The sequence below is a fragment of the Emys orbicularis genome, chromosome 3 (genome assembly GCF_028017835.1).
Source record: "Emys orbicularis isolate rEmyOrb1 chromosome 3, rEmyOrb1.hap1, whole genome shotgun sequence".
Classification (NCBI taxonomy): domain Eukaryota; kingdom Metazoa; phylum Chordata; order Testudines; family Emydidae; genus Emys; species Emys orbicularis.
Genome location: NC_088685.1, coordinates 124,215,868 through 124,242,647, shown reverse-complemented (window position 1 = coordinate 124,242,647; position 26,780 = coordinate 124,215,868). Strand labels below are relative to the sequence as shown.

The 26,780-nt window shown below is 42.9% G+C and overlaps 1 protein-coding gene across 1 annotated transcript in view; it reads left to right on the top strand.

The window, feature by feature from the left end:
• Positions 1-26,780, top strand: part of AGPAT4 (1-acylglycerol-3-phosphate O-acyltransferase 4) — a 102,682-nt gene that overhangs the window by 48,518 nt on the left and 27,384 nt on the right. The window contains exons 3-5 of the mRNA XM_065401117.1: positions 7,707-7,868; positions 12,985-13,138; positions 25,235-25,337. Coding sequence (XP_065257189.1) covers positions 7,707-7,868; positions 12,985-13,138; positions 25,235-25,337 — 419 coding nt within the window. The remainder of the gene's footprint in view (positions 1-7,706; positions 7,869-12,984; positions 13,139-25,234; positions 25,338-26,780) is intronic.

Genomic DNA, 26,780 nt, shown 5'->3' with positions numbered 1-26,780 from the left:
CCTGACCCAAAAGTGAGTTGCAGGGGGGGGTCAGAAGGTTATTTTAAGGGGGGTCGTGGTATTGCCACCCTTACTTCTGTGCTGCCTTCACACCTGAGCGGCCAGAGAGCGGCGACTGTGGCCGGGTGTCCAGCTCTGAAGGCAGCACCCTGCCAGCAGCAGCAAGGAAGTAAGGGTGGTAATTCATACCATGCCACCCTTACTTGTGTGCTGCTGCTTGTGGCGGCTCTGCCTTCAGAGCTGGGCTCCCGGATAGCAGTCACCGCCGTTCTCCGGCCACTCAACTCTGAAGGCAGCACAGCTGCAAGCAGCAGCGCAGAAGTAAGGGTAGCAGTACTGACATGCCCCCACAACTCCTTTTTGGCCAGGTCCCCTACAATTACAACACCATGAAATTTCAGATGTAAATATCTGAAATCATGAAATTTACGATTTTTAAAATCCTATGACTCTGAAATTGACCAAAATGGACAGTGAATTTGGTAGGGCTCTATTTATATTGCACTAAATCAATGTTTTTTCTTATATTTGGCCTGGTTAATTTATTACTGAATGTTTGTATCTTTGCCTTTTTCTTTTTTGGGATGAATTTATTTTCCTTCCTCTCAGATTTTCAATCTTTGGGTGCTGCACTGTACAAAATACTTGCTCCTTTGTTGCTGCTCATAACTCACAGGGCCCAAATCTTTGAGGTCCTGAGCGCTTTTAATTCCCATTCATTTCAATAGGATTTGAAAGCATTCAGACCCTCAAAGAGTTGGAGCTATGATTCTTAACGTCACAGTTGTGCACAAACTCTCGGTGCTACCTAGTTTGAACTTCATAACACAAACAGAAAATACATAACCCTGTGACTATTGTGTTTTAAATGGGTGAAGGCACTTTTTTTTAAATATCCCTTCTTCCTTGCTCTCGTTAAGTGTTACTTAAAAAATATCCCTACAGATTTTGAGCTGCACGGGCAGTTAAACCTGGAAACAAGTTTCCTTCTCTTCTCTTCTTTTCCCCATTGACAGCTGCTTTGCCTCCTGAGCTTACCTGCAGCTCAGCTGTCTCGGGAATTCGAAAATTTGTCAGGAAAAGACTTGCAATTCATTATCAATGTGGGGGACTTCTGAGGGCGGAATGGAATCACACAAATCACCTTTGACAGTTTCATTGGAAAGAGTATAGTAGAGGGCATGGACAGCATCAACAAAATTATTCTTAATTCTTTAAACTGCCATTTATAAAACATAACAAGATGGCACCCTGCGGGAATGGGGTGAAGAGAGGTAGTTGAGGATTTGGCAGTGAGTGACTGAAGGGGGAGGAGGGAAATGTCAGTTTTAAAATGCCTGCTCCCTTATTCTGCACCAAGGTGTCAAGTTGCAGTTTGTGGCCCTTTCAGACATCTTAAACCTTTTTCCTAATGTAAAAGTTAAATTAGGAACAGGTCAATATTCTTTTTTTATTTTATTTTATTTTAAAGAAAGCTAATATTGGCCGCTGGGCAACAAGCATTCTGTAAGGCCATCTGGGCTTTTGAACTGCAAGGCGGTGGGCCTTGTATAATGCAGGGAATCATAATTTGTTCTAACCTTTTATTTTTGTTTTTTTAACAAATATATGCATAACAGCGAGATAAGGCATTTCTGCCCTTTTCTCTGATGTCTCGTTATTTTTTTAGGAACTACTTTTCAAAGTGGAAAGATCTATTGCTGTTTATATATAATAAAAAATGAAGGATCCATATTGATTGGGACTCAGGAGATCTGGGCTCTATTTCTGGCTGTGCCACTGGCCTGCTGGGTGACTTTGGGCAAGTCACTTCACTTCTCTGTGCCTCAATTTCCTCCAGTTAAAATGGGGATATTGATATTGACCTCCATTGCCTAGTGCTTTGATAATCTACTCATGGAAAAGTACTGTATAATATGTGGCGATGGTGGTGGTAGTCTGAATGCTAGTTGACTGTCTGCCTCAGCAAACATCACGTTCAGATTGGTGTACGTTACCCACTGAGCAGTTCATAATATTGGCTGTAATATAAATAGATTTCTAAAGGGGGGAAAAAGTCATCATTTTACTGAGCTTGATCATCTGGGAGGAAAATTCTTTGGTACAGAACCATAATTTTAAATTTAGTTTAATTTTCTTATTTAAAAAAAAAAAACCCTACGGAGTGCAGATGAGTCAGATAATTCTTCTTAGCTCTGGTTAATTGTTCCAAGTCTCTCCACATGGCAGTAAAAATGAAACATAAGGAAGTTACTTTTTGAACAGTTGTGATGACTTGCAAAGGCATTGAGCGTAATCCTAGACTCGGACGGGGGGATAGATACTTTATTGTGTTGTTGCCAAGTCACTGTCCAGTAGAGACCCGTGGCTAACATGAATGTTAATTGCTCATTTTTTGAGAGCACTCACTTTTTATTTATAAAAGCAAATGCAGGAAACAAAAGTGGGACTCATGCAGGCAGGTGTGTGCAAGTTTTGTCACTCAGATCTGCCTGTTTGGGTGTGTAAAATATTATTGCAACATTAACTTTGAAGAATTACTAAATTCAGGAAAGTAAAGCCTTATAAGTTAAGCGTACTTGAGGTTCTATGAGGACTGATGTGGGGGCTAAGGAAATACTCCCTCAACTCAATTCTAGTACCCTGAGATTGCTTTAGATTTGGGGAAATGGATTCGGGAGTGTTATGTTTTTGAAATATAGCAAACCAGATCATCAAAACATTTCACTGCAAATAATTTATCAGTCAGATTTAGCCTATTTGCTGTTAGCAGTTTACAGTTTCATTAAATTTATCTGAAGTTATGAAACAAATTGTTGGTGGCTCTTTAAGTGGTTTAGGTTTCTGTCAGTATGTGGTGTTCACGGTTCAAGCTGTGTTGGATAGTTAGCTGGGACTGCACAGATAAGTAACGAGATTTTCTTTAAGTGGATAAGTACGCAAACACTTGCACAAATCTAAAATTCAGTTTCTGTGGTTACTCATATGTATATGTAGAACTGAAATTTGCTTTCTGCAGCCATTCATGCAAGTGGAACTTGATCACACAGGTGTTTGTAACTGACCACACAAGTGCATACACAACCAAAGCTAATTCATTTCAGAGCTAGATTGAGTATATGAAGAAATATATCCTTTCTGTTATCATCCAGCTTTAATCCCAGCAGGCATCCTTATAGTCACATATGTGATTGTAATATAGTTCTGGAGCCTTAAAATCCCTCCTTTACTGCAGGAAGGCAATATCTTATGTGCAGTCACCCAGTGGTGGTCAATGGAATTTCTCTTGCAGGGAAGGTGACATTTTAAGGCTACAGGAGAGGATTAGTATGTTGTTACAAAAAACCAGTTCATTAAAAGGAGAGCGAATGGGATAAAATAAATTCTGTGGATGCATGCTTCCCTCCGTTCTTCTGCATGTTATATGATATATGCACAGAGCAGGTTCTAGTTCTATATGCTGGGGGAAAAGGAGGGGATAATTTGTATATTACAAGTCTAATTTATTCCTCCCACAAGAGAACAGTCTTGCTAATGTAACTCATTGAAAAACTTCCTTCCTGTAGTTAGTTCTCTGTAATTAGAGACTTCCTTCTACACTTAATGCAGACTTCTGGCACAAAACAGCATAAGATGCTTTAGTTTCTCTTCATGTGCATCTAAGAGAGATTATCCACTCCAGTGCCAAAAACAACTTTTGGGAGAAGCTTTTGGCAGAAGAAAACAAGAAACAAATCCAATATAGCATTGAATATCCACATACTGGTCAGAATTCAAGTGTCCAAATTTCCTCAGCATACATTCCTTATCTCTAGCATAGGTAATGCCTTAAATACTTTTAATACATCATATCAGCATGTCATTTTCTATTTAATCAAAAATGGGGGAGAGTAGAGAATTTACCATTGCATGTAACTGTCAGAGTTTTTGCATATGCTAAGAAAGCATAATTAAACAGTAGTTGGTGACAAGAAATGGTTAGAACCTTTATTGTGCTTTGGAAGCATAACCTTTGTAGACTCAGATTGCAGCCAGAAGGGATCATTAGATCATCTACTTTGACCTTTTGCATAGCACACAGAATTTCACCCAGTTACCCTTGTATTGAGCCCAATAATTGTCGTTGAAGCTGTGTTGCATGGCCTTATTGCAGGGCAATCTTACCTTTTCTTATAGTCTCTGTTTTTCAGTACAGTACACATTAACTATTACCTGTGCATTACAAGACGACAAGATTTCCCCCCTCTTTTGGGCAACACGTTTGCTTACCTAATTCTGGCCTGGCTTTCTTTTTGCTTCCAGCTGCAATTCAAGGTGCTTGGCTTTGTTCTGTAAAGCTGTGTGGCTATTCGGAATACCACACCGTTCTTCCCCACCTTATGGCTGTGGCAGCTGAAGGTTAGCTGAGTTAATGGTTCCTAGATTTAAATATCCGGGGTCAGGGTACTGTCAGGGAGGGATGTTAGCTGAAATTTTCTTCCTTTGCTGGATTTGTTGATCTTTTGGCACAGTGCAAGGCCCACTTCGAGCTTTTGCAGGGGGAAGTGGGAGGCTTTAATATATTCATGAAATACAGCTGGCTGACTGCAGACACCTTGACAATACCCAACAGGCATGCTATAAATGTGGATGTATAGTTCTATAACTGTTTTAGTGTGAGGCAGTGCATAGCTTGTGACTGCTTCTAATTAATGCATAATACAATACATCCCATTTCCTTACACTGCACTCTACGCACCCATGAGGTTTCTTTCCCATTTAATGCTGTGGTCCTTACACTTCTATAGCAACTGCTATTTGAGGATCCCAGAATGCTCCAAAAACACAAAGTAACCCTCGCAACCTTCCCCGGACAGCACTTGATTGGAAACAAGAGGGGCAAGTATTGCTAAAGGGATAGAGTTCAGATTGTGTAGTTGACATATGACCTTAACTGTGCATTTTCTTTTAGACCATTTGTTTTTTGTAAGAACTGCAATGTTATATTAAAGAGACGCAAGCAACTTGAAAATCACACTTCCATCTGAAAATAGTTATTATTAGAAGTAACCCCTGAATATACTATAATGAAAGACAAAGAAAAATATTTGTCTAATTTTTTCAGTTTGTTTACTGCACTTGGTGCATTTGAGACCACTTAGTGTATAGTAAGTTTCACTGGTTTGTTGATGTATATCCTTCCCAGGCTCTGCTAGAGGGTGTTTACTAGCAATAGCAAAGCAGAAACTAAAAAGGCATCAGGCCAGAGTGTGGGGAAAGGGAAAGGAGAAGGAAAGTGAAGCTAAGCATGTTTGTTACTCTTGCACGCTCAGACCCATCTAAGAGACTGTTTTGAATGTTAGGAGAAAAACCCTTAGAAAAAAAATAAGAAATTAGTTTAGAAATCACCACATTTAAAGGGTATCTACCAGAAAACTGAACTTAAAAAAAGAGCGTCCCTTTGAAGTTAAATATGTTAGGTCTGTCAAATGTTTACTGTGTGGGTTTTTTTTTTTTTTTCCCCCTTGGGGTAGGGTTACCATTCATCCGGATTTTCCCGGACATGTCCGGCTTTTTTGAGTTAAAAATAGTGTCCGGGGAGAATTTGTAAATGTCTGCCCCCCCCCCCCCCCCCCCATGCAGAGCGCGCGTGGCTGACAGGGCAGCCGGCCGGATCCTGCCACTCGCACGGGGCTCTGACAGCCAGAGCCCCTCCTCCGCTTCCCCCTCCTCTCCCCTGCAGCTTGAAATCACTCCCCTCCTCTCTCTCCCTCCCTGATGATCAATCCACTGGTTCCTGACAATCCAAATAACATATACCAGTATCCAGCAATGCTGAATATGAATTCTGGAGACAAGGCTGCACATAGAGAAGAGGGATAGACCTAGGTAGTAGGTGATGGGTATTGGTAGTAGAAAGGTATCCTAGTGGCTGGGAGTGGATGCAGGGGTATCCTGAGAAAGAGACGAAGGAGCTAGCAATTATATGGGAAGGACTAATGCTAGGGCAGGAAGGAGCCTTGGAGAACCAGGCCATGTTCAGCATAGCTGCTGCAGTGTGGTAGGGGCTAGTTGAAGTATCAAATATCTGGACTGATATTTGGAATCAGATTTGTACAAATATGAATGACAGAAATGGCTGGATTCATGCACAAATCAGTTCTTAACCGGGGGTTCATCAGATCACTGATCAACAGAGCTGGGCTTCCGCCATAAAGTTCAGATCCTGATGCTAACCCTCCCCCCCCCCCAAAAAAAAAAAAAAAAAAGCTGTGAAGGAAGAGGGTTCAGGGTTCTGCTTTAGGCCCATCACTACTAATTAACTAATAGTATTGAGGGAGAGGGAAGGTCTGTGTGAGGCACTCTCGATGATTGAAAACATTAAATTCCTATTTCCAGTTTTTGGAAGCTGACTTCCCCACATTTGCTCTCCTTGGCTTCTGTGTGGCTGTTACTAATAAAGCTAAGTGATCTATATTTGCCTTCTAGTCTCATGGGTATTGTAGGTAGCTTAATTATTTACAGAAATTTTCTAAAGGGGGGGAGAGCAGAAAAGAAAGATGAGGAGAAGACAAGAACTAAGTTGTCTCTATTGCCACTGTAATGAAAAAAGCAAATATCTCTCTCTAATAGTCATTACTTGGATGTAGAGTTCACCAATTGTCACTAGTCAAATCTGATGTCCAATCCCTGGGCTACGGTGCTTTATGATAGAACAAATGCACAATGGACCGTGTTTGCTGCATGTACCCTGTAGAAAATGGGACTTTTTTCAGTCAGTGCTGAAGCAACATTTCACACATTGTTTGCGGCTTTATTCTTCATTCTGACCATTCTATAACACAACAAACTACAAGCTAGTTTAGAGTTGAGCTGGTTAGGAAGGGAGGAAAGGAACAATAAAACACATTGTGGAAAGGTTGTTTTGCGAGAGGAAGCATAGTTTTGCAGTTAGGGCGTGGACTAGGACTTGAGTAGTGTTACTGACTACAGCGTAGACCACCTGCATGACCTTGGACAAGTCACTTGAATCTCTTTGTATCCCATCTATAAAATGGAGCTAATGCTTCCTTTCTCTACAGGGATATTGTGAAGAGAAATTCCTTAACGTATGAGTGGTGCTGAGGGAGTAAGGTGATGAGTGCTATAGAAAAGCCTATACGTAAATAAATTTTTCCCTATGAACTCTCTAAATTGTATGGGTAGACTGCTGATTGTGATGCAGACAGTCAAAAAATTCAACAGATGGTTCAGATTCAATAACAAAGACATGCAAAAAGAATTACTTTCATTCATAATACCTAATCTTGTTAGCTCAGCATGGAAGCATATTGGCAGGAACTTGGGCTGCCACTGTCCATGATGTATTGGTTCTCTAGATAAATCAAGAACTTAATTCTTTGTGGCTGGCAGCCTAACCCCTTGCACGAGTTCCTCACTTTTCAAAACAATTTAGCTTATGTGGATTTTTTAAATTGCGTACAACTTCCTTTTATGCACACAGTTGGGGCCAAATTCTGCTCCCTACCGGATGTTGTGAAGAACCTTTGATTGTTAAAACCAATGGTACAAGCTGTGCAGTAAGATACTATTCAGCGTGAGTCAGTGTATTGGCATTTGGCCCTTTGTGTCTCATGTACCCTTAAAATTCAATAAACAGTTTCTTGTTTAAAAAAAAAAGAATCTATGTAATGGCTTTTTTTTTTTTTTAATGCTCTTTCTTGCAGAGTTCCAAAGTGCTTGCAAAAAAGGAACTTTCTTACGTGCCTATCATTGGTTGGATGTGGTATTTCCTAGAGATAGTCTTCTGCAAGCGTAAATGGGAGGAAGATCGGAAAACTGTCATGCAGAGCTTGCTCAATCTCCGGGATTACCCTGAAAAATTTTGGGTAAGTGGTGACAGGGGAGTGGAGTTTAGGGCACTTTTGTTTCTCGAGGGACAGAGAACATAAATGCAACAGCCCTTCACTGGCTCAATGCTGGGAATTTGGTTTAGTGTTTCATGAACTTCCCAGAAAAGTCAGAGAACAATGAGGAGAATTTGAATGTCTTTCACTAACCCTCTACCAAGACAGAACAATGGGAATGCCAAGGAAACAAATAGGGATATAAATTGTATAGGTGGCAATTATTTATCCTGGGATTCGATCAGTTCAGCAAACTCCATGCACCTCTGAACCTGGAAGTTTAGAGGTCTATGGAAAAGTTGAGTGTGGATATGACAATGTACCAAATATATGTATTTTTAATTTCCCCTCTTCTACCCCTGTTCTTTCCATTTTGATGTTCCTACTCTCACCCCCACGCTCCATTTCTCCTACTTTAATCCCATCTCTCTCGAGGCCCATGTGGCAGTCACTGAGTCAAACTCAGCACTGATGTAAGTGAATTAACTCAGAGTTGTGCCTACTCAACCAAAGTGACATTTGGCCCCCTGATTTTTCTAATCTGAAAAGAACTGGATTTCCTGTCTCTGCACCAAGATAGTGTTAACTTCCCAATATCCCCATCCCCTCTCATTGGGCTGGGAAATGACACACAGGCGCTGTGTGTCTAATCTGCCAGGGGGTGCGCCCCCTCCAGGCCCCACCCCCACTATACCTCGCCTGTTCCCACACCTGCCCAGTTCTGACCCCTCCCCAGAGCACTGTGCCCTCACTCCTCCCTCATTCCCCCCCTCAGCGCCTCCAGATGCCGTGAAACAGCTGATCCGGGGGAGGGGCTAATCGGTGGGGCCCGCCAGCGGGTGAGAGGTGCTGAGGGGAGGCGCTGATGGGGGGGCTGCCAGTGGGTGCTCAGCACCCACCTTTTTTTCTCTCCTGTGGATGCTCCAGCCCCGGAGCACCCACGGAGTCGGCGCCCATGAAAAGACGGATTGAGACTGGGAATGAAAAGGTGTTGACTTTTTTTCTTTATCCAGTATTTGGGGAAAACTCCCCATTTTGGTGAGTTGGTGATGGCAAGAGGAGAGAGATGGACTTGTATAGGGAAATCTGTCTTAACCAACCACAAAAGGGGCCAACAAACATTGATTGCTTAACAGAGGTGCTTCTCTAATGAAGATATGAACCTGGACTTCTGAGGATGTGAGCCCTCTCAACTCCTTTTGAAGTCAATGAGTATTGAAGGCAATTAGCACCTTGCAGAACTGAGCCAATTGTTTCAGGGATGTGTTGGATGATCTCCAGCTAGGTGGTTGCCTAATTGCATCAGCTTCTATTTTCTTTTGTACAGTTTCCACTGTACTCTTAAGCACCTTTTTAAAGGTCAAATAATTTGTTATAAACTTAGACTGCTCAGCGCTAATTAGCTCACTCATCCTTTGTTGCCTGATATCCCCTTCATTTACTCTAGTCCTATTACAGATGGTGTTTATGTAATTGTCATACAACTGGGGTTAATTCAGGATGAAGTGGAATTTTAATTTGCATTCCTGGTGGTGGTCCCGTGTCAGCACAGATAGCAATAGCACCTTGGGTACAGAATGGAAACCGGTTAGACCTGCTGAAAGGATTTTCTCCTCCCTTTCTGAATGCTTCATCTGCATATTTAACAAGATATGTATACTCCACAAGTATGGTGCATTGGGGGCTTGAGCAGATGATCCATCTCTAATTTCTGTGAGACAAATCCTGGCTCTGAGTTATTAGCAGAGATAGTCAAATGCCACAAAATCTTTCCTTTAATTTAAAAATAAGCTCACTTTCTGGCAATGCTCAGCCCCTTTTGTGTTCACTTTCCATTAACCTTCCAGCAATCAATTTGTTCTTATGCATGTGCTGATGGGGAAATACATTTTAAGCTCTCATATCTGCATAATTTCCCCAGAAATGGTATATTTTATATAGGATGGGATACTGGTTAGTGGCACTGCATTTACGGGTCTATAGTTTGCTGTCCTCACCACACTCCTAGACAAAACGTAATTGCATCTTCAGCTGGGAATCATAGTAATGTAGATCTGGAAGGCACCTCAAGACAGGTGCCGACTTCCACAGTTCCTGGGGGGGGGGGGGGGGCTCAACCCCCACTCCACCCCTTTCCCCAAACTCCTGCCCTGCCTCTTCCTGCTCTGTCTCTCCCTTCCTTGTTCCATCCCCTTCCCCAACCCTGCGCCTCCTGCATGCTGCTGAACAGCTGATCACGGTGGGCGGGAGGCGCTGGGAGGGATGGGGAGGAGCTCATCTGCAGGGCTGCCGGTGGGTGCTGAGCACCCACTATTTTTTTTTTTCCGTGAGCTCTCCAGGACTTCTGACATATATTCCACAATCACCCTAGGTTAGGTAACCTTCCAGTGCTAAATTATCCTTTTAGTTAGAAAGTTTTTCCAAATATCAAACCAGTATATCTCTTGCTGTAAACTAAGCTGCTTGTTTCTTGTCCTACCCTCAGTGGACACACAACCATTGATCACCATCCTCTTTTTATAACAATATTTTATGTATTTGAAGGCTGTTACCATGTCTCCCTTCAGCCTTCTCGTCTCTAGGCTAAACATGCCAATTCTTTCAACCTTTCCTCCTGGGTCATGTTTTCTAAATCTTTATCATTTTGGTTGCTCTCCTCTGGACTCTTGCCAATTCGTTCACATCTTTCTTTTAAGTGTGGGAGCCTGAAACTAGACACACTACTCCAGCTGAGGCCTCACCAGTGCTGTGTTAAGTGGAACAATTACCTTCTGTGTCTTGCATACAATACTCCTGTGAAGGGTGTAGTCAGATTCTTGGGACACACTAGAAGGACAGGCTCCCCTAAAAACTTGCCAGAACCCTGTCTGTCCATTCTAGATATTTTATATGGCCCTCATTGTGAGATGTACAGATACTGCAGTAATCTTTAATGTACTTATCCTCGCAACACCCAGGTAAAGTAGGGAAGTGCGGTTATCCTCCTTTTACAGATAGGGAAATGAGATGGAGAGAAATTAAATGACAGCCATACAGGCAGTCTGTAGCAGAGCAGGGACTTGAACCTAGCTCTCCCAAGGCTGGTGCCCTAACTGCTGGATGGCATATACTTCCTCTCTAGCACCACGGCAGTTTAAGAGCCAGGATTTGTCCACATCCATCACCACTAGGAAACATGTAATTACTTGTGCTATAGAGGGAGGCTCTACAGGGCCATGATGCAGGTTAATACATCTCTTCTCTATGGAAATTAAAATAACTGATCTTTGTTATATCATTGGGAGCACTTTGCGTCATGACTATGTTCAGGTATCAAACCCTCAGGCTGTATGGTTTATATGGATGGAATGTGAATGCGATTATTCCCCAAAAAGCTATTTCCTCCTCAGCATCTTACAGCCCATGTGTCTTTTTAGCTGTCTGTGCTATTGAACTTTAAAAGGTGGAAGAAAATGACATCCTGGTGGAAAATTAGTGATGATGGTGTGACATTAGCCAGGGTACAATCTATATTGTTGAACAGCTGTGTCCTCTTAATTCTCTAGTCTGAGGTGCCTTTTAAACTGCTGTGCTGTCAGAACATCCTCTCCTGGCCTGTTCTCACAGCCTTCAGCATGCAAATTCACCCCCAGCTAAATACACGAGCCCTCTGACCAGTCACTCATGAATTACATACAGGGCAACACGTGCACATTCTTAGTCCCAGCCTTGTTCCCCCATAAATGTGTCTTGTACGGTCTAGCACACTACTGAGCAATGTAAGCTCATAGACAGTCCATCATTTCAGCAAAGGAAAATGATACGTGCACTAGCAGTGTTATCCCAAATGGAGGTACCCTCACACTTTAATCCAAACACACTGGTTAAGATAAAACAATAAGATAAGTTTATTAACTACAGAAATAGATTTTAAGTGATTACAAATGATGAGGCATAAAAGTCAGGAATGGTTACAAAAGAAAATAAGAGTAAAACGCAGGCTAATATCTTAAGCTAAGTGAATTTCAAAGCAAAGGTTTTGTCTCACCATATGCCTGGGACTCTTCCCGCTTAGTTCAGTTCTTTGAGAGTCAGTGATGTCATGGAGGAGAGGTGAAATGAAGGCCTCTGTCTGTCTGTCTCTCTCTCTCTCTTATACCACCCTCCCCTCTTTGAGAATTACCCCCGACTGGGGTGCAAGCAACAAGTAGTCTTTTGCGGATGTGAGGGTTGGACCATCTCTGTGACGAAATGTAAATTTCTTGTCTGCACCTTCCCATTACTGAAGAATGGCTGCTTAAGCCGGTGATAGCTCTTTAACACCTGGCTGGGGCCAGTGAGTTTTTGTCTCTGAAAAACTGGTTTGTGGGTGTTACGCAGAATTATAACATACTTCAGTAACAATCATACAGTAGAATCTTATAACCTCTCATATAGTGTTGCTGCACATACTTTGCCAGGACAATAATGTTCAGCAGACTGATGTTTCAAATGATGCCTCACAAGGCATACTTTGTACATAATTTATCAGTGTCTTGTAAAAGTGGTGAACATAATAATATAGACTATCACAGGTCAGGCCCTTCTTTAAATATTTATTGGGAATGGGTCTGAGAGGCCAGCCATGAAATATGGATCGAGATCTGGATTTGAACTTTCCCATAGTTGAGGGAAGTTGGAATCTGAAGTTCTGGTTTGGAACCGTCTCTAGAACATCCCCTTTGAGATAATAACACGTATACTACTCAGTCAGAACAGAAGTCCTAGTGCACTGCCTTGGTGCTCCTCATGGTAACCAGCCTTCGTGTTATCACTGGAGAACTTTTTTTCTTTTTTTGGTCTGCCGTGATGATATAAGAAAGGGAGTGGTTTTATTAAAAAACACTTGCATTTCTTGCTCAAAATTCTGCAGACCACAGTAGTCTGAGCAGTAATACCAGACAAAAGAGCCATCAGGAGGAAAGTAAGGTTTTTCAAGATTTTTGTTTCCTTTCACCCACTTCATTCCCAAAATACAGCTAACAAGAAGGAAGGTTTAAAGAAACCCAAACTAGTGAACGTTTGTTTTGTGATCAATGTATGAGCTGGTTTTCTAACTATAGCCCTGTCTTGCTTTCAGTTCTTGATACACTGTGAGGGCACGAGATTCACAGAGCAGAAGCACCAAATCAGCATGCAGGTTGCTGAAGCCAAAGGCCTGCCTAAACTCAAGTATCATCTGCTGCCCCGGACAAAGGGATTTGCTGTCACTGTGCAAAGTTTGAGAAATGTAGGTAAGGAAAGTCACACAGAGCCAATTCTAAATGATCATTTCAGTCTCCTGCTGTCATCCTGCCTTGTTCTTTTTCCTCTAGAACAGTGGTTCCCAAACTTTAACAACCTGTGAACCCCTTTCACTAAAATGTCAAGTCTCGCGAACCCCCTCCTAAAAATGAATATTTCCAGGGATTTTCTCCTTTACCTGAGTATAAAATATAAAAGCGGTGATCTTAGAAATATAAAATTTGTTTTTATGACATGCTTATTACACACTATTTATTATTAATTATTTATCATTACAGTATTTTTATTACATTATGAAAACGGCAACACTCTTCCAAGATCTCACTTTCGTAGCTTGTATCACTTTGAATAAGCCTGTTCTAAGACAAGGCTCCTATGTTTCATCAAGGAGTATCAGATGTGAAACAAGCATGAAGGTATTTGAGAAGCCAACTCCCAGAGTTCCTCCTACACAAGCATTTAGGTCTTGAGCAGTCCAGGCAAACAACGCACGTTACAACAAAGCTTAAACTTGTTCTTCATAATAATTTTAAAAACAATACTAGCTGCCTATTTAATTTTAAAAACAGCAAAAAATATCCACCTCCCTTTCCATTTCTTATAAGGAGTCTTGAAGTTTAAATCTCCTCAGTGTGATAGATATGCTTGCTTTGATCTGCTTAGCTCTTGGAAGTCCAGGGGCTCCGGGCTGCTGGCCCCATGGTGCCTGGGGTCCCTAGGGACAGCTCTGTCCGCCATTAGGGAATTTTTCCCCGAGAACCCCCTGTAACATTTCGCGAACCCCCAGGGGTTCACGAACCTCAGTTTGGGAACCACTGCTCTAGAATGTGTGTCTCTAAAATTTAACTAGAATCCCTGTTGATCTATATTTCTACCAGCTCACAAAGACTAATGAATCGATTTTAAGAGCCCTTTATGCCGACAAAAATGGCTTCGTTGTGTGGACGGGTGCAAGGTTATTTCGATTTAATGCTGCTAAATTCAACCTAAACTTTTAGTGTAGACCAGGCCTAAGGGATTAGGACTGTACAGCAAAATTCACAGAGGCAGCTCTGCTAACTTGTTTTTGCTTACTTTGGAACTGGTAATCACCGGTCAATGGCCCTGTCCTAAGGGCACAGCTTCAAAAGGTCGGGCAGGAAACCCACTTAATGCTTATTGTCTCCAAAGGCCATGCTTGTCTGGCACATTTAAATATAATTGTTTGAACTATTTACACTTCCAAGTCTCACATCTGTCTCATCTCCCACTTAGACAAGTGAACATTAGCAAGGGTGGCTGTCCAGCCACACCACAGGGACCCCACTGACTTATTTCCTGGACAGAACATTAGTGACCAAATTTGCATTCCCTTTAACCTGAAGCATTTCCATATCATCATCTTGAGACACCAGGTTCCATTTTAGCAACTAGGCATTCGTCTTTTCATTTGATGCAACCAGGTGAGTGGTCAGTATACACCGTGAAATAGCATCTGAAAAGATAGGGCTGCAATTTGCTGAGGGCCTGCACCGTTGCCAAATGTTCTTTTTCAGTTATCACACAGTTTTTCTCTCAGGGAAGCAGTTTCTTGCTCAGATGCACAATGAGGTGTCTCTCCCCCTTTTCATCGCTTTGCATCGGCACAGCCCTAAGCCCCATGCCACAGGTGTTTCTAAAACCCATAAACGATGTGTCAAAGACTGGGCTTACCAGAACCGAGTCTGTACTCGGGGCTTTCTTCAGTTCGCAGAAGGCCTGTTGACAGCGTTCAGATCCTGGTTCACCCTTTTTACATAGATCAGTGATAAGGGCAGTCGGGGAACTAAAGTGAGGAACAAATCTCCTGACATCCCAATACAGGATTGTACCTTTTCTTCCTTGTATTGGGAGTGGGACAATTCTTAATGGCTTCCACTCTTGCAGGTTCCGGTTTTATGCAGCTCATCTCCACTCTGTGGCTGAGACCCCACTTCTGCCATTCCAGCCTTGAATTTCTCTATCTTTACAGTCAGGCCTGCTGTGTGAATGCTGTGAAGCATGCTCCTTACATGGGTCGCATTCTCTTCCAATGTCTGGCTGAAGTTGCAAATATCTATATGTGCCAGGCCAAACTCCCCCATCCCATGTAGTAATTCATCTACCAGCTGCTATAAGGTAGCTAGAGCCCCCTTGAGGTCAAAAGGTAGGACCAGGAACTCAGAGCCCGATTGGGGTGGTAAATGCTGATTTAAGGCCTAGTATCTGAGGCCAACGACCCCTGCCAATAACTTTTACTGAGGTCAGTTGTGGTCAGGAGTTGGGGGCCCCTCCCAACTTGCACAGAATCTCATCTGTTCTAGGCATGGAGTATATATCCGATGTTGTGATGATACTGAGCTTTCTGTAATCCCCACAGACTCTGACCCAGGCTTCTTAGGTACCAGTACATTGGGGGATTCCCATGGACTATTTGACCATTGGATCATCTCTAACTCCAGCATATCAGCAATTTCTCTCTCCAGGCTCTGGCCTGTTTTCACAGTAAGCTTGAAGGTGAACTTTTAATTGGACAGCAGGCAAGATGTGTGTAAGCTTATTGGAAAATTCCTGGTGATAAGCCTGCAACTTTGCTCTGATCTCGGCTTGCTATGTGGGGGTTAAGTGATCAGAGAGGGATAAGGAGTCCAGGGAGGGGCTGTCCCCTGTTTCTGCTACCAGATCTATGTGGAGAACCTCTTCTTTCCCCTCCCAGTGCCCCAGGGCTAGATTCTCTCTGCTGTAATATCATTTTGTCATGTTCACACATACACTCAATGTCAATGAGAGCGATTTAGATAGCTCAGCCACATAGTTTACCTCATTGAGAAGTTTGATTTCAAACAGCCCTTCCCAGGCAGCTTGGAATTTTATTCCTGTGCACTGAAATGAGCACCATAACTTGCTCACCTGTATCATATGCCCAAGCATATGCAGTGTGATCATATCAGACTTTGTCTGTCCTGAGCTTTAGCTAGATTCTCCTGGGTGAAACGCATGGGCTCAGTGAGTGTTTCCCAAAAGGCCAACACATACGTCACCGTGGACTCCTTGTCGGGAGAGGCCGTACTTTCCAACTCTTCTCTCATTAGGGCCAGGGGGCCTTGTACTCTCCTCCCATACGGAGAGCAGTTCAAAAGGGGAGGATCTTGTGGATTTCTGGAGAACCTCCTGATAGGCAAACAGCAGCTAAGGTAAACATTTAACCTAGTCACTGGGGTGTGGGTCCACAAACATTTTCAACATTTTAAGGGTTTCTTTAAATATCTCGAACAGCCTGTTCATCTGGGGTGGTAGGAAGGTGACCAGAAGTGTTGAATCCCACATCTCATAGCCCTTCATGTAGGACAGATGTAAAGTTTGCCCCCTGATCAGTCAAAACCTCACAAGGAAACCCTACCTGGCTACATATTTCTAGCAAGGCATCAGTCATTTTGTCTGCCTCTATAGAGGACAGTGCTACCACTTCTGGATAGGTTTCAGAGTAGGTAGCGTAAACTACTACTATCAGAATATATTTTTTCTCCGTCTGGGTAACTTTGCTAAGGGGCCCCCTAATGTCCACAACAACCCTCTGAAAGGGTTCTTTGATGGGAATGGGAATTAGGACAGCCTTACCCTTGTCCTGGCCCTTCCATACCCTCTGGCACGGGTCACAGGACTTGCAGTGTTTTTGCACTGCCTCAGAAATCCCAGGCCAGTAAAAATTCTGGAGTAAGCACTTTTTAGTGTTCTGTATTCCCAAGTGCCCTGAGAAAGAGATATCATGGGCTAGACTGCGTAGCCGAAATCAGTACCACCAATTGTCTCCGTATTCCCCATGACTCAACATTTCCAGGGGGTATACACTCCCTGTAGAGTAGCAGCTGATCCCAGAGAAACCTTTCCAGGTGCCCTCCTGTCAGAGGGCTGCCAGGGGAGTCAGCTGCGACCCGAGGGGTAAGTCAATTGTTACTGTTGGAATTCCCTAGCAGGAGCTGGGAGACTCCACTCAACCTGGTCACTGGAACCCACTTTCCCTCCCTCTGAAGTCAGTTCATCAGCTGGATTCAGCTCAGCCCCAGGGCATGTATTTAGGTTGCCAGGCAGCAGCTCAGAGCTGCCTGTCTGCCTGTCTGCTTGCAGCCCAGGGTCAGAGCCAAGGGCTGCTGCTTTCTGTTTTACACAAGTGGCCTCGGGCCAGGATTTTAAGTCATTCCTCAGCAAGACCTCTGTCAGTAGCTGGGAGTGCACCCCAGCATCCTTAGGCCCCTGATTTGGATGGGGGCCCATTATTCCCTGAATGGTCATGACTCTATCAGGGATGATTCTTGAGGGATCCACCTCGGGGTGTGCCAGAGTTACTTGGGCTCCATTGTACTCAACCACTGGGCCTTTTTCCTATCCAACTCAATGCAAAACTTTTTTGATTCTCCTTTTGGGTCAGAAATAATCGGGTTTACTGACTATCAGGGCTGGATCTGTGTTTTCCGTTGGTAGGGTCACTGCCACCTGGACCCACTGTAGGCTATCACTAGCCCCTAGTCTCTTCAGCACTGGACAATGTAACATCTTATGACACTTTTTGTTATAGTAAAAGCTTTTCAGATCTCCATGTTCCTTTGTTGGGTACGATTAGGGTTTGCCTCCCCCACAGGTCTGGGTTTAGCCCATTCTCCTTCTCCATTCAGCTTTGTGCCCCTGTCCCTTGAATTTTTTTATCAAACTTGGGCAGCTATCCGCACATTGCCCACTTCCCGGCTATAGTTACATCTCTTGTCCTTGTCCATTAACTATGATTTTTAGGTCAGAGGGGCAGAGTTTGTAGAATTCTTCTAAACCCATTAATTTGTAGGCCTCATCTTCCCTGGGAACTACCCGACTAGTTTCCCATTTTCTTACAAAACCCCTAATTTGGTTTGATACCTCAGCTTAGGTCAGATCCCCTTTCTTCTGAACTCCCCAAAACTGTTGTCTTTACATTTCGGGGGTTCACCAAAAAGCTTGTTTACATCACCCATAATCTTTATACAGTAGAACCTCAGAGTTACAAACACCAGAGTTACGAACTGACCAGTCAACCACACCTCATTTGGAACTGTAAGTACACAACTAGGCAGCAGCAGAGACCAGCCCTCCCTTTTCCCCCCAAAAAAACCAAAACAGGTAAATACAGTACTGTGTTAAACGTAAACTACAAAAAAAAAAATCTATCAGCATATTTCTTCTGCATAGTTTCAAAGCTATATTAGGTCAATGTTCAGTTTGTAAAATTTTGAAAGAACAATCGTAATGTTTTGTTCAGAGTTACGAACAATTCAGAGTTATGAACAACCTCCATTCCTGAGGTGTTTGTAACTCGGCGGTTCTACTGTAGTCCTCTCTGTCCATATGGGTGAAAATATTGAAGGACGTAATCCTTGACTGTAAAGGAGCCAGGTACCATACTATGTCCTCCTGCTTCCTCCGGTTCCATTTTCACCCCCATTTCAATTCACATCCCATTTCAAAGCATTTAGAAACACATCCATGACATAGCCCTCCCCAAAGCAAGGAAATAATTTGGAGTCTACACCACCCACTGGGACAGGCACATGGGGTGTGGCTCCACCTACCAAATTAGGGTTTTGCTGGCACAATCTCTTCATCTTGAGTTGAGGCTAAGTATCTTTTGTCCTCCCCTCTCTCCTCATACTGGTGCTGTTTCTTCCATCTGCTCTGTCTTGCTCCTGGGCTGCAAACAACTGAGCTTCTAGATAGTCTGCAGCTTCTCTTGGTCTACTTGCAGATCTGTCCTTGATCACTGCTGAAGTCTGGAGCCTCTCAGCCTCCTCCCTCCTTCCCTCTAGGAAAGTGTCTCTGAGGTTTCTCCTGCCTGCTGGACTCTGCCAATGGGCTAAATGTTTACTGTGATCCTGGACCATCATTCATTTTTGGCCCTCTGAGAACAGCAGGTCAGCTACTGGTGCCTTTGTCCACTCCTCAGTGGTGACCTGCCTTTCTCTGCATGTTTCAACCAGTTGACTTTTCTTTTTTTCAGCTCTTTTTAACTCATTTTCCCTGCCTCTTTTTGCTATTCCTTTCCTGAATAGAAAAAGACTTCTCTGTGCTCTTCCCTTCTGCAGTAAATTCCCCACTGTCATTGATCCCACACACGCCGCCACCACCATAAACGTCACACATCCTGGCGAGCGCCTGCTGCCAGCCAGCCACTAGGATTTCCATGAGAGGAATCCAATCCTCTCCGCTCTGAGTCCCTGAGGCTTTTCAAGCTCCTGGAGCCTGAACAAAGTCCAGATACTGCCTCAATCATGAGGTCCTTAGACACACTCTCAGGGCACAGACCTTCTATCTTGCACCCCTTGTGAGTGTTGGAATCCACTGTCAAGCCACCTGGTCCCTCTGGGCACTGTGGTGACTGTTCAGATTCCCCAATACTTGAACACACCTGTCTCCCAGATGCCCCCTAAAGCATATGAAGCTTCTGATTTACCGTTTAGCTCTCGGGCATGCAGTCGTGAAGTAGCCCGTGCGCGCGCACACGTCCGTCTAATATCTTTATTCTCTTTCCTAGTTAATGTAAAGCGCAGCAGAGTACGGATCATATAAAACACTCTGAATGCAATGTTCTTCATTAGCTTGCCCTTTCCTTGGGGATCATGTGTGTTCTGTCAAGCAGGCAGGTGGGGTCTTGCCTACCCTGCTGCTAGAGCAGTCTCTCTCCTCTTAATCTTGTGCAAAATGGCTCTCCTCCTCTCCCCTCCTCAACCCCCCACTGCGTCTATTTAAAGACTCCTGCGGAGGTCATCAGCTTCTTTTGTTCTGCCATGGTAACTTTCCATTACATTCTAAACTCCCTCTCCCTTCTGATAAGAGGAAGAAGTGTCCTCTCACAGCTACAGCAAACCCATTGTCCTAATGTCTTACTTTGAATAGACTACCATTGAGTGCTGACGACTCACACCTCTCTGTCAGGGCAGAGAAAATATAACAACCCTGCTAACTCCAGGGGCTGGTCTACACTAGAAAATTAAGTCAAACTTGCTACGTCACTCAGAGATGTGAAAAATCCCTGCCACTGAATAGTTATTGGTTCCTGAGTAACCAGTGTAGTTAAGTCCCAACCACAGGTGCCATCTTTCCAATGTGCTGGGGGGTGCTCGACCCCCCCCCCGCCCCGGCTCTTCTCAGGGCCCGCCCCCCCTCCACTCCTTCCTGCCCCCGCCCCGTTCTGCCCCCTCCTCTGAGCATGCTGTGCCTTCGCTCCCCCCCCCACCCGAGCCTCCTGCATGGCGCAAAACAGCTGATCGCGGTGGGTGGGAGGGGGAGGTAAGGAGGGAGAGGTGCTGATCAAAGGGGCCCACTCGTGGGCAGGAAGCACTGGGGAGGAGCTCACAGGGGGCTGCCGGTGGGTGCTCTGCACCCACCATTTTTTCCCTGTGGGTGCTCCAGCACCAAAGCACCCACCGAGTCGCCACTTATGGTCCCGACATAGACAGCACGAGGTCAATGGAAAAATTCTCAGGGAGGTGGATTACCTATGACGATGGGAGAACCCTTCCTGTCAGCATAGGTAGTGTCTACACTGAAGTGCTACAGCAGCCCAGCTGCAACAGTGTTTTAAGTGTAGACAAGCCCTGATTGCATCCATATACATATAGGCTTTCCATGACACAGTATTTTTATGAATAAAAATAAAACCATCTACAATTCAGAAGTAGTGCAGACAGAATGCCCAATTCATCACAGTTGTCTCTTTGCTGTCTTTTCTATAGTTGGTCTTGGTACAATGATTATACAACTTTGGAAGTTATTTTCTGGGGATTTAGGTGCATTGCAGCCTGTAGCAAATAAAACTGCCGTGAAAACCAAAAATGGATAGAGCTACTTATTTGTGTATTGATAGCTAGCCCAGACCTAGCAATCCTTTTGGAGTGGTGGATATGTATGCAGTTAGTGCTCTAACTTATAGGTAAGACCACCTAATTCAGTTCAAAAGGTCCTGACCCCATTGAAGTCAATCTCAAAATTCCCGCTGACTTCAACATGATCAGATTTTTACCAAGCATGTCTTGAACAGTTACCCGTAACGAAATATTCTGCAATGAGTAATGTGCTATGTATCTCTCAGATTTTGTAGAGCTTTTCACAAGAGAGGCAGATAACATGACTGTTGTATAGCTTTTATGAGAGTGATAACTTTGTCTTTTGCAAATTGGGCAGCACAGCATAGTCCCCTTCAGTTACATGAAGGCGAGAGGGAGTACGTATCCAGTAGGAGTTGACCAACACGTGCAATGAAGGGCTAAGGAACACAGTGAGAACACTGTCTCCTCAAGGAAAGTAGACAAGGGCCTGAGCCATACAGTGCTGATCAAGATTTAGACTTCCCCAAAGCTCAGGGATCTGGGATTTTGGAAAAGGCCTGTCTCCAATTTTAAAACAGTCCTTGGCCTGATTCACTCACATTAAGCGTTGTAAAGCAAACAGCGTTTTGGACAGAAGAAACCTCTGTTAAGTGTATGGTTCAAGCTGGTTGGGAATTTTTTGATGAAACGTTTCAGTCAGAAAATAACAGTTCATTGAAACTGAACCTTTTTGTGGGAAATGGTTGGTGTAATTGGCTGGCCTTCTCCCCAGCTCTCAAAGGACCCACTGTCACACAGTGTCTTTCCAGGCAGTTTTAGTTCTCCAATAAGCAAAATATCCACACAGTTCCTCTGCCCATCTGGGGATTTCTGTCTGTCCTGCTTCAGGGCATCCTGCAGTAGTCTTCCGTCCTCAGCTCACTGAGGACCATCCCCAAGAATTTCCTCTTGGAGGCCCTTTTCCCCCAGAGGGTTCCCACTGTTTCCTCTCTCAGGGGATTCTGCCAGCCCCTCCCAGAGAACTTTCTGCTTCTTGCAGCTCAGTGGTTCAGACTCACTGGGTCCATGTCTCTTCTCTTCTCTCTTTCCTCTCCCCCCCCCCCCCCGGTTAGGCCTAGGTGTCCTCTTTTTAAACCCAATTGAGATCAGCTGTCCAGTCACAGATGCACTGGCCCAACTCCTTCTTAATGTCAATTTCTAATTTTTTTTTTTTTTTTTTCAAAATTTAAAATGGGAAATTCAATGTCCTGTTTCAACATTTTCAAAACAAAATTCTGTTTTTCAGTTTGAAAATGCTTTGTTTTGAAATGTAGGTAAATTTATAGTAAAAGAAATGATGAAATAATAAAAGGACAAAATCAAAAGCAACTTCAACCATATGAAAAAAGGTTTTTGATTGGGTCAATTGAAATGTTTTGTTGCAATAATTTCAGTTTTTGAAAATTTAATACTTTGATTTTTTTTTTTTTAAAGTAAAACCTGTTGCCCATATCCCACTTTATTTATAGAAACTTTCTGGCAACTTCTGGTCTTGTTCAGTCTTTCTCTTTGACACCTCCATTGTTGTGTTTTATAAATTTATAGTTGTGCCTTGTCTGTGCTTACAACATGGAAAAGCTTTGAACAAAGAGTTAATTTGAACAATTACTTCACTTCCCGCTAACAGAGTGTTAATCCTGTGTACAGTATTAATTATTCCTTTTATTTGGCGGTGTCGTGCAAACAACAAATGAGCTTATGTTCTTAAAAAGTATTCCCCTCATGACTGATTATCATACTCTAGGTTAGTCAGACTGAAAAGGAATCTATTTTCTTTCCTCTGAAGACAAGCTCTAACTGTTATTTATATAGGGTAAGACAACAGAATGAATGCTGGGTGAATCCTGTTTTTATGGTTTCTGTGCTGCTAAGTAATGATTAACCTAACAAACTCCTTATTGCACAAGTAGCTTTAAACTGTCTCATTACCGCTATTTTTATCCTTAAAGATGTAATACAGGGATTGATAACCACTTTTTACCCTAAGAGGCTTTTAAAATATGAAACCTTGAAAAGGTGGATCCTTCCTATCTTTAGTGTGCAAACATGCAGCTAGGAATGTGCGTCTGTGCGGGTTTCATGTTTTTGTTTGCTTTTTATTTCCAATAATAAGAATCAGCTGAAAACACCTTGTGAACGTGGACATTTAAAACCAGGGCTGGGTTGGATTTTAGAGTGGGATCTACATAGTCTGCATAAGGTGGCTGGTTATTGCAGAACTGCCCTGCAGTTCTATGCTAAATTCTAAAAGATCAAACCAAACTTCCTACACACTGTGAACCCAGTTCTCTTCTCTCAACTGATTTTACACCTATTGACTTAAGTGGAATTACTCTGGATGTATCCAAGGACAGGAATAAGTGGGAGGAGAATTGGGCCATGTTGTTTGGGCTTGCTGAGCAGGCATTAGGCTTTCCAGCTCAATACCTGTTCATACAGGATGTCTGATCCCACAATTCCAGGAAAAATTCTACGCAGTGCAAAGTCAAAATTCTTAGCATGTTTCCAGGAGAGAGAATTAACAGATTTAGGGCAATTAAATTTGTGGCAAACGGGGGTGTAAATCTACCCCACACTAGCCTGCTACATATTGTGTCCCTGTGAACCCTGTTGATGTACACTAACCGTTCCCTCGTGCTTTTTGACCTTGCCCCTCCCCTTTCAAATGGGAGTAGATCAGGTCAGAAGAACCAACTGCTGTTTGCCAATTCTATGACCCAGCAGAGAAATAAAGTGTCTCAAAGGCTAACTCCTGTATCAATCTACAGTAGAACCTCAGAGTTACAAACACCTCGGGAATGGAGGTTGTTCGTAACTCTGAAATGTTTGTAACTCTAAACGAAACATTATGGTGGTTCTTTCAAAAGTTTACAGCTGAACAGTGATTTAATTCAGCTTTGAAACTTCACTATGCAGAAGAAAAATGCTGCTTTTTAACAATCTTAATTTAAATGAAACAAGTACAGAAACAGTTTCCTTATCTTTTGTAATTTTTTTTTTAACTTTCCAATTTTTTTAGTGGTATAACACCATACTGTACTTTTATTTGCTTTGGTTTCTGCTGTTGCCTAGTTGTGTACTTCCAGTTCCAAATGAGGTGTGTGGTTGACCCGTCTGTTTGTAACTCTGAGGTTCTACTGTATTTAGCTTCTGTACTTCTGAAGTCTATTACTCTTCAAAACAAAATAAAAACCCTCCATCTCTGTAAACTATTCCTGTGCCTGTTCTCTCCCTGTCTCGGTCTCTAAGCTGTACCATGACATTCTATTTTAATGAACTAAGAATATACTTTGCCTTTTTTTTTATTGTTGCTGGGAAATATTCGGGCCATCTCATGAATTACAGAAAGTTTTATTCCCTAGTTGTTGAGAGTTTGGCTGTAGTTTAGTTCTGTGAAATGCATATCCCAATGATTCTCATCTTAGTCATGTGCCTATGTAGGAATTGCCAGATTAGATCAGCCTGTAGTGAGTCTAAATTGGTATTCTGTCTCTGACAGTGGCTTGTAGCTAATGCTTCAGAAGAGGATGCAAGACCCCCATAATGGATGCAAAAACTGTGGGGAAAGTTTGTTCCTAACCTTTTATATTGTCAAGCAAGAGGGTTTATATCCCAGATAAACCTTTATGCTTTCTAGATCAGCTGTGGATGTTAGTCACTTAAATGACTAATTTATTTTTTAAATCCTGTTATGCTTTTGACCTCACTATCTTGTAGCAGTGACTTCAAATACTCACTTTATGCAAAAATATATTTTCTTTTATCAGTTTTAAATTTACCATTCAATTTGGGTGTCCTCTCATTCTTGTATTAATCACTTCTAGTTTCTTCTTTTTTCCCCTCTCTCACCCATCCACCTGTTCATCATAGGAAAAAAAGATAACCCTTTTAAAAGTAAATTGTGTTGGTATTGGTCTTGAAAAACCTGCTTAGATGCCCTGCTTGTACTAATGTGTATTTTAATTGTCCATGTCATCTTGACATTGCTTACAGCTTTAACTATTGTCAGCTGCTGCTGGAGGCGATATGTTTAAATATACCCACTGTCTGAGAGAGAATGAATATGGAAAATTGAAATTGCTCATGAAATGTCATTTCAAATGCACCTTAATTATAACCAAGACCACCCTGTTAACTTTGAACATTGATTTTACAAACAGTAAAACAGCCTTTTTTTTTTTTTTTTTTTTTTTCCCCTTGTAGTTTCAGCTGTGTATGATTCTACGCTCAATTTTAGAAATAATGAGAATCCAACTTTGCTGGGAGTTTTAAATGGGAAGAAATACCATGCAGATTTATATGTAAGGCAAGTTATCCGTTCTCATGGTTTTTCCATCTATAGTGGTGTGCACTTTACTAACAAGGAGGGGAATGGTTTTTCTTGCAGGTAATTGATAACAAATTGGTGTAAAATTTTCTTCAAAGGAGCTCAGGTGAACATTTATAGCTGTATTTTTTCAAATTGTGTCACTATATGGTAGGAGTCTCCAGAGTGCACTGTTACACATAGTTTTACAAGTTTTTTTTTTTTTTTTTTTTTCCTTAGCATGAGAGCATTGTTTAGTCTTTGATGAAATCCGGGATTGTTTATCTTGTGATGCACTTTCATTTTGGGGGAGCTTTTGTAAGCCGTGGAAGAGTTTGCCCATTGCCTTAGTCTGTCTGCCCCAAGAATTGTGTCTAGTTAGTTGCTACCAGTGGACATGCCATTGTTGTTTTGGGTGAGCTCCTGAAAGAGGGGTCGGCCTGTGTTTTGTGTGACCACTTCTATGTAGGTACTAGTACAGATAATGTAAATAAAACAAGTTACGCTAAGAAATACCTGGACTCCATGTCCTGGATTTCTCTACCAACCAACAAGGTCCCATAATCTGCTATCACTCTGCAGAGGTGTGATAATATATAGGACCTTATTCACAGTCTAGGTTCCACCAGCAGAATCTAGGTGGCAGGCCACTGAAGCTAGAAAGTCCACCAGAAGTGGAAGTATAATGTTGTAATCCCTGCTGTACTGGGAAACCTACAGCACTGCCCACAAAAGGAAGGAGATGTGCTGATTCAGATGCAGCTTCCAAGCAGCAGAATCTGAGTTCCTGGCTGCAATCTGAAGCTTCCATCTGTAGCTGGAATCCCTGTGAATGTAAATGTTGTGTTAATTCAATTGGCTAATGCTCCTTTGTTTGTATTTTGGGGTTTACTTTCATGAGCACAGAACATCAGGTGATAGGTACCCTGCTATGCATTTCATGTTTTTAATGGCACTTGTAGCACAATTTTTTTCCCTTCAGAATTTTCCAACTAGATCTAATAGAAAGCCACTGTATATACACACCCCTGAGTATCCACACACTGCCAGTGGAAAATTAGCAACAAACTCTCGAGAGAACTGGAGGGGAGAGGTTGCTACCATACCCATTAGCACACCTTAGAATGCCTGTGTGCTGCCTGAAGAATGTGGTCAGGTGGCCGGCTTATATTCTGCTCACAATTGAGCAGCTTGTTCTAACCATAGGTGTTCAACAATCCTTCTAAAGTAGGACATGTACCTCCCTGCATGCCTCCCTTCTCCTTTTTCTCCATTCTGCGAGCCCTGAATCATCCTGCAGGGTGGCTCTGGGAACATAGATTTGCTGTACATGGCCCTCACCAGTCTACTGTTCCTCCGCCCCGTTGAACTTCCTGTGTAGATCCTGAAGTAAGCGCAGGATTGGGCACTAAACTTTTCCTTTCCGGTCACTGCTTCAGGACC